Here is a 13,038-nt window from a genome sequence, read left to right as displayed (position 1 = left end):
GTTTCTCATCCCCGCTTGATGCTAGACAGGCTGTTTTGGCGACTGAGGACATACTTGTTACCTAGCTGGCATCACAGCGATGACGTGTAGGGAACTCCTTATCGGGGCTCAGCTTCACTATCGGGGCTGGAAGCGGGATAGCGGAGAGACACTAGCGCTTAGAGAGGGTCAGGTGATCGACGCATCCGGAACGCCCCCGCTTTCCTGTTGTCGGGTAGACTATCTTACACTGTCCGGACCTTGGGGTAACTCGAAGAAATGAGAGATGGAGCTGGAGATGTAGAGCAAGATCCCATCGCGTCTGTTTACACTACCAATAGCATCTGACTTTCTCTCTGGATTACCTCAGTCACTTCCCCTAATTTCAAGGATATCATTTCCGTGCCGATGATCCATAATTTATCCCGGAACCGAGGGCCATCCCTCTGATCACGACTACTCATACATTACCGACTCAAGAAGGTTTTCATAGTCGCTTTAGCGCTACGTGCTCGATTTTGGGGCACTGATTGACTCATTTTGAGTCCCGTCGAACGACCCGAAACTGGCATCAACACATCAATACCTTACACATACATTCAATTGGGGGAAATAAGCATGCTTCGCAGATGCGGTCAGGAACTTCCCGTCCACTAGACCCAAATTACAAAAAGTCTGAATGGAACCAAACAGAGAAACCAAATGATTATATTGTACTGCTGTGCATTGGTTGGACAAGCTTTTGTCTTCTGATAATTTATCTTAATTTTTTTTTTTCTAAATGTTTTTCTTACCCTGCAACCAGGGTCCCGTGATAAGCAGCCCTGCGTCAAGCTGTCCTCCTACAGTATCTCATCCTTGCCACTTCAAATTATTTTGATATTGATATAATCGACCCTACACCCCCCACCCCAATGCACCGCAGATATTGAAAACTGTTTGTTGATAAGATTGCATCAAAGACTTCCACATATAGCACACCGACCTCCTCAGACTCGAACTAAATGAGATCCAAGCCCATATCTACCGTCGTGTCGACTAAACAGGAACATTCATGCTTTGCAGAACAGTCAGTTAAGTTGCAGTCAGAGGTAGTGAGAGAGGTCATATAGATTCGGGTCCAGCCTAGACAAAGTTCAGTAGGCCAGGGGAGCAAGTGCAGAAGGGAATTATAGTTGTGTAGAAAACTGCTTACAAGTTGTTAGCATGCTGATTGTGTTTCACATAAACTCGGCCTTCTCTTTGTGTCGGATGTCTTTCCCAGATCACGCATCGTGCTGCTATGTTGTCCGAGGTAGAGCTATGAGCTAGGTTATCTATCTATTTACTGGCACGGTGAGTTGGCCTTGACCTTAAAGTGAAAGAGGGGAGAAAAGGCATGCTTCATGGTGGAAGCGGGTCGGAAAGGGAATGCAGGTAGGTGTAGAGACTCCGTCCTGTGGACGAGAAGCTGGTGCACACTCAAGGATGGTGAGAAAAGGTCTCTTGATTGTAAGTATTTGCTTGTCTGATGTCTGGAGAGCTACTATATCCTTACCCTACAATCCATTTTATATTATACCCTTTCCTTTCCTTTACTCAGCCCCCCGTGGCTCCCTCAATCCCATATTCCCACTTTCCCTCCTACAATAGCTTCTCAGATAGATGCCTATGTTGATCGTCCCTCATGATGTTTGTTTGCTGATTTGCCTTCTCAGGTAGATCTCCCAAGAAGATTAGTCAAGCCTTTTCTTGGTTCCATGCGTATTCTATGCGGCATGAACTGTAGGTTGAAAGTCTTACTTGTTTTGCACATTTTTGATCAGAAAAGAACTAGCTCTAAGTCTGTGCGCTCTTTCCATGCCTCAGGAGGTGCTCAAGACCTCTACACAATGCGCTTTGACTATATGCATGGTTTGCTACAACTTCATTGATCATGGCTGCAGGCTTTGAAGGTAGTCTTCTAGCTTTCGAAGTGAACCTGTTGAGCATCGCTTGGAGTAATACACCTTAGGAGCGAGACACTTCATGTAATGTAGGATTTTTGATTGGGACCTAATATTGTGACAACCTAGACTTGCAGTCATGGCTATTCCAGCCATCAAAAGCTCAGCCTAGTGACATCTCAAGCATAGATGGTGAATTTATCTACCATATGATTCTCCCGCCTTTGCAATCTTCGCGCCAAACCAAAACATTACTTCCAACTTTCTCCCGTACAGGCATCTGACCCTCTCTACTTTAGAGGGTCAGAGCTTAGAGTTCTCTTCTTAATCTAGGTTGTGCCTCCTGATTCTTGATCCTTGTCTTCCGAACCCAGCAACTACTCTCAACGCTTCCTTTCAAACAACCAAGACTTTCCCCCACCATCGTATGACAAGCTCATCATACTCAACATGTACAAATGCGAAACATGTTCTCGCCAATTCCATTCATGGTCTGCCTGTGAGCAGCACATGACTGCCAAGGGGCACTGGGAGACATTTGGATGTGAGACCTGCGAGGAGGAGTTTGACACAGAAGAGGAAGCAGAGGACCATATGCAAGAGTACGACCACTACGCGTACAACTACTCCTGCGAAACCTGCGATGAAATGTTCCGCACAGAGGAAGATGCAGATGAACACATGGCCGACTACAGTCACTATGCTCCCCGGTTCTCTTGCGAAACATGCGACAAGATGTTCTACAGTTCTCGGGCGGCCAGTCGCCACATGGACTCTTTGCAGCACTGGGCTCCCCGGTTTGAATGCGAGACGTGCAACGCAGTTTTCTACACACAGGATGCTGCAAATCGGCATATGACCGCAAAGACACACTTCAGCAATTACTGCCCCAGTTGTGACAGATGGTTCCAGAACGAAAACAACCTGCAGCAGGTAAGGCAAGATAGCTAACATATACAACTCCGGTAAGATGACTGACGGGCCTCTTCACCTCTAGCATCTGAGATCGAAGATTCACCTCGGCCAGAACATACTCTGCCCCTTCTGCAAGAAGACGTTCACCACGGCTAGTGGAGTGGCTCACCACCTCGAGACCGGCTCCTGCACTTGTGCTCCCCATCTCAACCGCGAGTCCATCCATGACCTGGTGCGTTGTCTTGACAAACAAGGCAAGATTACAAACAAGCTGCTTGAGTGGCATGCTAGTGACACCGGTGAATGTTTGGTTTCCTCAAATGCCTATAATGGGAGTGCCTGGGAGTGCTATATTTGCCATAGAACATTCAAAACTTCATCCGCGCTCAATCAGCACCTGAACTCACCTACGCATAAGCAGCGAATCTATCATTGTCCCAATGTCAACCACTGTGGCAAGCAGTTCATCGCTTTGGCCGCTTTGTTCAACCACCTAGAGAGCGAATCTTGTTCCTATATGAGATTTGAGAATGTCCAGAGAAATGCGCAAGGCCTTCTTACAGGGAGGAATCTCATAGGATTTTGATCGCATCCTTGATATGTTGCGGATGAGATCGCAAGAACGTTCCGAGAACCAAACCTGAGCAGGCGATGTATCAGTATGTCTTTTTTCATGAAAGATTCGGTGATTATGCTACGTGCTATTTGACGTGTGTTTGCTGGCTTACATGTTTCAGCATTGTCTAAGCATGTTATTCCGTTTTCTCGCAAAATACGCTCATCAAGGTCCGGTATCAGTGTATCTTATCCTGACTGTCTAGATTCAAGCCCATATCTGTGTAAGCACTCGCACTACAAGCTCAAGCTCAAGCTCAAGCTCAAGCTCAAGCTCAAGCTCAAATAATCATACCAACATTGAACTCGCTACGAAGGAGTCAAAGACTCTCAGGGACAAATCTTCACTGCGTAATCCCACCCCTCCCAGCCATGACCCCGTGACTGGGATGAACAACAACAGCGCAAACAATTTTAAACCATAGAAGTTCAAACGGACATCTCCTCCCGCAAAGCCGGAATTGCAAGTAGCAATTGACCCAAGATCTTGGACAGCCTCGCATCTGTTCTCCTGATTACATCTCCCTTCAATGGCCCTTTTTCTTCGTGACCTCTTTTCAACGTCTAGTATCTTGCAGACTGATGAAATTGAATCCTCTCAGCAACTTTCCGTACCGCCCTATTTGTGAATCGAACATCGCACTGAAGACTAACTGCCTTGGACCGAGTTCATCCCGCTCTGCTCATTTAAACGTACGCACAAACCCATCCCCGGGAACCTCTTCTAGCGACTGCTTCCGTGCAATGGGGAGAGTGGGCACCGCAACGGTCCCCGCGTCAGTCAGGGACAGATATACAATTGATATGCTTCTGAGCTCCGGCAATGACATAACATATCCCACTCGAGGAAGACGCCCTCAGTATATCTAGCTCCTTCAGGATCCCTGGGTAAGGAGCATGATCACAGCTATGAAGGATAGACGCGCGCCATCCCTTTGAATTTACGACAACATTGAATGCAGAACTCAAAAGACCACGACTTCCTCCTGGTTGTCCATGTATCGATGGGTCAGATACCATCGCGTTTCACTTTGTATTCGCCGCGTGACCCAGACTTCCTTGTGCAAGAAACAAACTTGACAACTGTAGCATCCTACCGCTGGGATGCACTTCCAGTGCGTAGTGTACTTTGACTGTGGTCATTGCCAGTGGAAGCTTGAGAGGCTGACTTTGAGATGTTGACAGTAATCCTTCCGCAAGGCATCCCCCAAATCTGACCAGTGTTTAGTGCCCAATGTCGAAGAACAAAGAGCATGGTCGGCCTAGCGGAGCTCTGTACTTTTACAAGACCGACGACAACTTTCTCTCTTGAGAGCTCTCCGCCCCGGCCCGCCTATTAGGAGCACAATACCATCTGCACAAGTGAATTAATATACTTGTAAGAATGGCGGACGGGAGTACTTAGACAGCTCACGCCTACGAGGCTGATAGAATCCTCACCATGGGAACAAGCGTTGATTCGGAATTTGTTTGTCACAGGGTTGTTATCGCCCCATGAGATGTGTTCTGTCGGCATAAATATTGCATTTGCTTTCGGTAAGCATTAAATGTGATCGGGAGATAGAAGAACAAGCTGGTGGGTGAAGAGTATTGGGACAACGATTTGCACATTATTCTGTTGAATTTGTATTAGCTATCTTTTGGGTGCGCTTGCTGGGTTGATCATCTCGAAAGATAAGTAATGCTGGGATGAAACTCGCAGTCACTACTATTATGAATCCCATTTAGATATTCAGATCCTACTTCCTTGACACACCCGGATGGTGCTTACATTCCCTGACTATGGACTGGCCAAACGCACAAGGATACCATTACCGACTCCCAAGACACTGAATTATAACCCATTCAGCGCCACAAACCCGTAAATGACAGATAAAAACCAGCCCTATTTCCATCACCCAGATAATACCTCTGGTCGATCGGTAACCACCCCCCTTAAAGTTCATCAGGTCGATCGATATCAGATTTCAGCCACCTGACGGCTCCGACGAAGCAAGCGTCTGAAAGGGCAAGGCCCCCCCCCCCCCCCCCCCCCCCCCCCCCCCCCCCCCCGCGAAAAAAAAAAAAAAAAAAAAAAAAAAAAAAAAAAAAGCGTGACCGAACCAAGATCTCGCTTGGGTGAGGAGTGTGTGGGCACTGGGATCGAGTATGGGCGGGGCGGATTTGCTGGCTGACCAGGGAAATAACCGATCCTCGGCAGTTGTGGCCACCTTAGATTTGCCTCTTCCAAGCTTGGAGGGAGGGTTAGATTCAATAGTCTAGACTAGTAGACATTGAGAATGGAGATGGAATTGGAAATGGAAAAAATGGAAGTTTCAGGTCGAGCTCTCGATACGCAGTCGCAGCCGCAGCTGTTCGAAGCTGGCAGGGCAGGTTCCACCGGGCCACGGAAATCCAAGCCAGCGAATAGCATACGTAGGAGACTACAGGCGGTAGACTAGACATACTGTACTCCGTAAGGATCCAACTTGACCCCTCCCCCTCTTTCCCTCCTCCTCACCATCTCGCTTTATCTACTGTAGCTGTGAGCCTGGGAGTGATTTTTTGATTATCTGGTCCTGTTTTGGTTGATTTTGTTGCTATATCGGATCAATGGGGTTCTTGAACTGCATGTCTGTGATGTGTACGGAATACTAGGTTACTCCGCTATCCGATGAGTACAGTACAGACTACCCTCCCCGATCCTGACGAGGGGACCCGCGTGTTGCGATGCAGTTGAGATGACGGCAAACAAAGATGAATGGACTGAACTGTCAAGTCAGGTACTGACAGGGATCCACCCCTGTCATATCTATCTATAAAGCGCTGCATTATGGCTGCCTCTTGACCCTCAATAGTCTTCTATCTCAGCACATGTATAGCCATGTATGCCATGTATGCCTCTTGGGGCCGGGGCCCAGATTAGGGTCTGAACAGGCAAGTAGATAGGTATTTACCAGGTACCTATTTACACACACCAACAGTCGTGAGATGGATATCGCATGGTCCCCAAGCCAATTGCACATCTTAGGAGTTCTACATCAATTCAAGAGAGACGTGTAGTGACAGAAGAAGTAGTCCCCGTACACAGATTTCTGTAGTAGATGATGAGTGGTGGTGCAGGAACCGGAAACCACAACCACAACCACAACCACAACCACGACCACGACCATACCCCCCTACTAAGCAAGACTAGACCGACGGACGGCAGTCCTTCCGACGGTACGACGTCGGGTCAGACAAGGTTCCATCTCCTGCAGGCTGATGTCATGGCTCGTGGGGTTGAACGACGGAGGCTAGTGATACGGTAGTGCGTGAGGTGATCACTTGATCACACAGCCATCAATCAAGCAGATGTCAAAGCTCATGTGGGATAGGGATGAGGTTACTACTCCGTACTTGTGAGTGGTAGTCCCCCACTAACTCACTAGAGAGAGGGGCAGACAGTAGACTAGTAGCTGCGATGAGTTAGGGGAGAGAGAGATCATGCACCACAAATGCAATGGTTACCGTGATCAGTGCAGCCTGGCGGTGCTCTGTTCCTTCCCATATGAGCATGTCAACCATTGAAGCAAAGGGTTCGTGACCCGAAGCAAATGACCCGTCTACCCGAAGAAAGGAAGGGAGTATTGTTACTCATGTATGTGCATGGTGCGAGGATCTTGTGTGAATTAGATGACGGGCAACTGGCGCAGGCAAGCCTAAGAATTGCCTAATCGAGCTCTGCGATCAACCGTTGCCGGAGGAATTGACAGCGAGAATCGGCCGGAGCGAAGAAAAGCCACTTGTACTCGAAGCATGTACATGTATTGCAAGTGGAGGGTTTGGCTCCGAGTCTCCGGTAAATTTAGGCCCTACGGTTGCTGTCGGTGGCGCTGACTCAAGCAACCACAAGATAAACTCGCCTAGGGCACATGATTTGAGTCAGGGCAGATTAAACTAGGACTCCTTCTCCGAATCTCTATTACTGTAAACCTGTGACTGTAAGTGCACAAATTGATCCCCTCAGCAATCACCCTCTTGAAGACTAATAAATCTAATTTCGAAATCGAAGAAGCAAAAGTCATTTTGGCTCGGAGGCTGAGCCGGAGAAAGAAATGAGTGGGAGACGGCCCAAGCTTTGGCTGTCTTGGCAAAACCCCGCTAACGTCAGCGGCGGTCATGATTGGCAGTATGCTTTCCCCGCTATGATGTCACTCGGAACCAGCTGCTCTACACCATTGGTCTATTCTGCCTGCCAGGCCCCAGAGGGCTTTTCATCGGCGTTCATGCGTCCTGGTTGTTTCTTGGATCTCTTCATCTTTCCTACCAAAAAAAAAAAAAAAAAAGAGGAAACTGAGTAAAAAGGGAAAAGGAAAACAGCCAGGGCAACGACATGTTCAATGACGACTTGCCCTCCACTATTTCTCGCAGCTGTAGATATATAGACAGACTCACTAAGATGGATACCCGTCAATTGATCTTGTTCTTCTCGATTTTCGCAGATGAGAAGGGCAACGACCCTGTACGCCATGGAGCTCCAATAACGGCCGCTCTGATACCGATATCTCCCATGTTCTATGGTCGTGATTTTGCCTGTGACTGTTCCTCCTCCCCGCAGCCAACGGACGGACGGAATCATGGAATTTGAGTCAAGGGAAGGATTTCCTCGTTTCGTGTCCGCTGATGAGCATGAACTTCCTTGGTGTTTGCACCATTGGTACTAGTCCAACCAACACCAGCCGACCCCTGAAAGCCTGAAGGGCCCAGAACCCTCCCCCCTACTTCGGGCAACGTCGTGGCGAGTTCAAACCTGAACAGGGTCCAGAATCGGTGGTGGTGGTGGTGGTGGTGGCTGGTAGTCGGACAATCCGTCGTTGACGCGGAACGTCGCAAGCATCATCGTCAACAGGATGGGGCCTAGAGATGCATGGACCGCTGCTGTTCCCGAGCGTTTTCCATCCGGGATGTACCTATGTCGCTCCTTTCTTGATTTCAAGGCAGAGCTCTATTCCTACTACATAGGTATACAGGTTTGTACCAAGGTTGATGCTCCTGGTTCCACGTGCCCCCAAAGTCCTATTGTCTTGCTGATGAAGTCGGTTGAGGGTGTCAGGCATAGGGTGGTGTATTGTACAGTATTAGTGGTGGAGATTGATGCCAATACCCGAAGAGAAGGAGTCTCGAAGACGGACACACCCCCTACGTCAGTTGTGGCCCTATGATTTCAGCGTGCATCACCCTTCGGGTGGGGAATGCGAACCGGCCGTCGTTCGACTCTGGTCGAGGAAGTCAGGGAACAAATGTATGAAGATAGGCCAGCAAGAGTGAGACAACGGAGGTTTGTTCCCAGGCTCTCAGACTTGCAAGTCTTGCCGATATACTGGTGAGGCAGTCTAGCCCCGTTGATGACTGTCATATCTGTCTTCTCGTTTCTCTTCTCTTCACCCTGAATTTCGGAAGAAAGGCATTTGACTGGGTTTATGGGCGCAGACTCTGGAAGGTGACGATGATGGAATCGTGCATTCTTGGTTGGGGTTATGATTGAATGGGCTGGATGGTCCCGGCTGTTTGTCCTTCCCTTTTTTGACGCCTTTTTTTTTTTCTGGGCTCTTCTCCCCACATCACCTCCCTGCCAATCGCTGGCCTGAGTATTTGTGGAATGTTTGACCTAAAGATTTTTGGAGGCTTTTCCCCCCTCCTCCCTTCACTGCCTTCTGGATTGATTCTTTCTTCAGGCTGGCTCCCATGTATCTGAGCATTGATGTTACCCTGCACTCTGACAAGGTATGTAGGTGATCGAGTCAGACTGTGCAGTTAATGGATGAGGTGACAAGCAGCAACATATACGGTCAACGTCAATGGAAATAGACATTGAAATTGACTGGGATATCAGTCAGCAGCCCTCCGCAAGCAGGCGCGAGTTTCGGGATGACGCCAGAGGAACCCGTCATCGGCTGTTTTATATGCTTGGGTCCCGCTCTCTATTCTTCTTCCACCCAGCACTGATCGTCGTTGTCTCTGCAATAATAAATCGTTCTTCGATTCTTCCCCCACCGTCTATCCCACCTCCCCGACGGTTTGTAAACTTTCTCATTTTCTTTGATAGTTCACTGAGTACTCAGTACTATCACTTTCAATCACAAATAGATTGAATGGTTCAATTCTGTGCACCTCATTATTAACAAGTGCCACTGAACTGTCAGCGGCTCCTCTCTGATTGGAGTGAATATCATCGAAATTCCATTTCTGATGTGGTCTGCTGTATGATGCTTGCTGCAGCCCACCCTGCCGGTGTCCAATAAGTTGACCGCTTCGCATCAACCTCCATCCTGTCACTTGTTCCATTTTAGTTGTCCCCATCTTTTCCTCTTCCGATATTCGGTTTTTTCCCTCTCACTGAACCCCCCCCCCCCTCTCCCCCCCTTCGGTTCGTCCCATGAGGGCAGCTCAACTGTATCCAGAACAAGGAACTTACCCGTAAGTAATTCATTCACTTGGAATTAAAGGCACCGAATGCTCTGTGTCTTTCTCTATTCTGTTATTTCCCGGGAGCATTTTGCGATTAAGATTTGACTGTTAACCGCAAATCGTGTTCATCATCGGGACTAATTCTGCACTTCTCAAAATCTTAGATCAAACCTGACCACCAATTAGCTGACTAGAAGAAACGAAACCAAAGAGACGAAAAAGAGAAGGAAGGAAAAGAAAGTGTCTTACTTCCTGTAGGTACCATACTGTATCATTCTTCATTATTTTTATTTGATCTGTTTATCGGCTTGTCCGCCAACCCAGCCCACCTGCTCCCCTCCTTTCTCTCTCTGTGCCCCTCCACTTTCTGGTTCCTCTTTGACGGCGCGCCTAACCAAACTGTAAAAGAGAGGGAAAAAAAAAGAGGAGAGAGAAAAAAAAGGAAATCCAGAAAACAAAAAAACCCCCCAATGAACAAAAGCGAAGGGGAGAAAAAGAGAACTTCAATCGCCATCCCCCTTCTGCGTATCTCGCTTTCTCCTCTCTCTCTCTCTCTCTCTCTTTTCCCCCTCCTCCCCTCTTCGCTAATACTTCCATCCAAGTCACTTGTCCAAATCGGGAACCTTCTTGTCCCATCGCCTTTTTTGCCTTATCGTCATCATCTCTTCCCCATCTCTCTTAATCTATTTTAATTTGGTTATTTTCCGTCAGAGGTGTTCAGGGTTGCTTGAGACTATTCGATACTCAAACAGCTGAATTGTGGAAAGGAAATCAGGTCCAAGGTGGGAAAAGTCCCCTCTTCGTGCTTCACTAGGAACGCGTTTGTTCTTGTTCTTGTTCTTGTTCTTTTCCAGTTGCTTGTGCTTGCTTCCGCTTTTGACATTTGGCTGTCTTCTCTTCTACCTTTACACAACCACTACCCCTCCCCCTCTATTCTTTTTCATTACCTTATCCACTGGCCACCTTGCGTGACTCCGTCTCCTCCTGATCCAGACAGCTGTTCTCACTAGGTGATTTTCATATGTGCCCCATTTAGTGTATGTTCTGTGGTTGATTGATATCTGCAATCTGCACCACACCATATCCCATCCCTTTCCCTTTCATTCATCTTTCGCACGCCACTTCACCTTGGGATCCCAGCCTCACCGGTTTCTGTCGATACCTTACCCCAGGTGGCAAGAGCATATCTGAAGTAACCTTCACAAACTACAAATTAATTAGATTCCTTGTCTGTTCCTCTCTTGCCCTCGCCCCCTTCCCCCTCTGTTGAGCTTCCCTTGGTTATTCACATCCTTGTCTCCTGGGGTTCAATTTTGCATTCCACTACACATACACTTTACAGTCATTCTTGAATTGACGAACTCACCCTCTTCCATCTTATGTGCACTGCTGTTTTAACAATCTGCTCTATTACTTGATTTCTGTGTGTGATGTTAGGTTGCTTTCTTTGATGACCTGTCGTAACACCCTCATTGCGTAGGGCCATCTCACCAGGATCCTGTCGCACTGCCGTTGCTGTTGCTGCTGTTGCTGCTGTTCCTACTGCTACCGTTGTCGCTGTAAACTTGCTATGCGAACCAAGAAGGCCAAGACTGACCAGTGAATCCTCTACAGATTCGTGCCGTGTAATTTTCCTCCCTTCAATCCCAAGTATACCCGCAGTGTTCGCAGGCTTCCGTTTTGGGCTCGGCGAATATCCGGAATAGACCGACCCACCGCGTCAAAACAAAAGACAAGCGCGCAAGAGCCATCCATCCAGTTTGGGTGATCGCGAGAGGGCGTTTGGACTTCCCCTCCCCCGCCAACACGAGTCACTTTCCACACCTCGATCCAGCCAACCGAGTGACAAGCTTCATCTCATCACCATCCATTTCCACCATGGCGCCCAGCACCACCACTAAGACCATGGAGGAGTCTGTACGTACCCGCGAGCCCCGTGTCCAGAAATGCCGTTTTTAAATGCTAACTGTGCGCACTAGCCCAAGGAGAAGATCAGCAGCACCAACAGCACCGCTGCTACCAACGACACCCCCAACAACACCACGACCACCACCGCTACTGCCGCCACCGCCGCTGCCGCTGCTGCTCCTCCTGCCGATACCCCCATTAGCAGCAGCAGCGGTGCCTCTGCTGCTCCTGCCACCACGAGCGCCACCAGGACCGCCGCCGCCAACCCCCCAACCACGCTGGCAGAAATGACTGAGACCATCGACCAAAACACATTCGAGCAGATTCTTGAAATGGATGATGAAGGCGATAATGACTTCAGCAAAGGCATCGTGTTTGGATTCTTCGATCAGGCAGAGAGCACGTTCGATAAGATGGAGAAGCACCTGTAAGTCATGGTCTTCATTCTTCGAAGTCGGTACTGACCCTCGATATCAACAGCGCGGACAAGGACTTGGGCGAGCTTTCGTCTCTGGGTCACTACCTGAAAGGTTCCTCCGCCACTTTGGGACTGATTAAGGTCAAGGACGCATGTGAGAAGATCCAGCACTACGGTGCCGGCAAGGATGAGACTGGCACCAACGATGAGCCCGACCAGGAGGTTTCGCTTGAGAACATCCGCAAAACCCTGACCCAAGTCAAGAAGGATTACAAGGAGGTCGAGGATTTCTTGCGCAGATACTATGGCGAAAGCCCCTAAACCACGATTAAGGCGAATTCTTCGTGAAATCTAAATGGCCAAAGGGGCAAGGTAGAGAGAAGATGAAGCAAGCAGGCTGGGTTACTGGGTTGAACTGAATAATGCTGCGTGAGGGAGTGAGGCCACACACTCCGTACAAGAAGACCCAAATGCAAATCGATACCGCCCGAGCGGAGAGGTGACCACGAGAGCCAATCACCAATCCTCCACCACAATAAAAGATAGGTAGTCTTTTCCATCAAGGCTGCACAACAAGCGAGGAGAAGGGGAAGGGAACTACAGCATCCGTTTGTATTTTTGTCTCTTGCATGTCATGATCATGATCGTCGTCATCGTCACCACGAACCTTCACGAGGGTTGATCGCACTTTTCAATTTTTCATCTAATACCCAAATCCCTTTCCCCCCTTATCCGTTCTTCCGTCTTGTTCGCGTTGTGAACTCTAGCCGGTTGTTTCTTTAGACCCACCTTGTATATGAACCTGTGATTCCTCCAAGCCAAGGGACCTTAGGATGAGACAGACAAACA

The 13,038-nt window shown here is 48.5% G+C and overlaps 2 protein-coding genes across 2 annotated transcripts; both read left to right on the top strand.

The window, feature by feature from the left end:
* Positions 1–2,414: 2,414 nt before the first annotated feature.
* Positions 2,415–3,405, top strand: BO82DRAFT_384113 (uncharacterized protein; the record flags this gene model as incomplete). Its single annotated transcript, XM_025638080.1, has 2 exons — positions 2,415–2,837; positions 2,902–3,405. The coding sequence occupies 2 exons, from the start codon at positions 2,415–2,417 to the stop codon at positions 3,403–3,405; spliced, it is 927 nt and encodes a 308-aa protein (XP_025491084.1).
* An 8,653-nt stretch (positions 3,406–12,058) lies between these two features.
* On the top strand, positions 12,059–12,510 carry BO82DRAFT_285375 (Hpt domain-containing protein; the record flags this gene model as incomplete). The annotated part of the gene is made up of 2 exons (XM_025631496.1): positions 12,059–12,198; positions 12,252–12,510. The coding sequence occupies 2 exons, from the start codon at positions 12,059–12,061 to the stop codon at positions 12,508–12,510; spliced, it is 399 nt and encodes a 132-aa protein (XP_025491083.1).
* Between the last annotated feature and the right edge of the window lie 528 nt (positions 12,511–13,038).

The sequence above is a fragment of the Aspergillus uvarum genome, assembly GCF_003184745.1.
Source record: "Aspergillus uvarum CBS 121591 unplaced genomic scaffold BO82scaffold_33, whole genome shotgun sequence".
Taxonomy (NCBI): Eukaryota; Fungi; Ascomycota; class Eurotiomycetes; order Eurotiales; family Aspergillaceae; genus Aspergillus; species Aspergillus uvarum.
The sequence above is the reverse complement of the archived record's forward strand: the minus strand, read 5'-3'. Positions and strand labels throughout refer to the sequence as shown.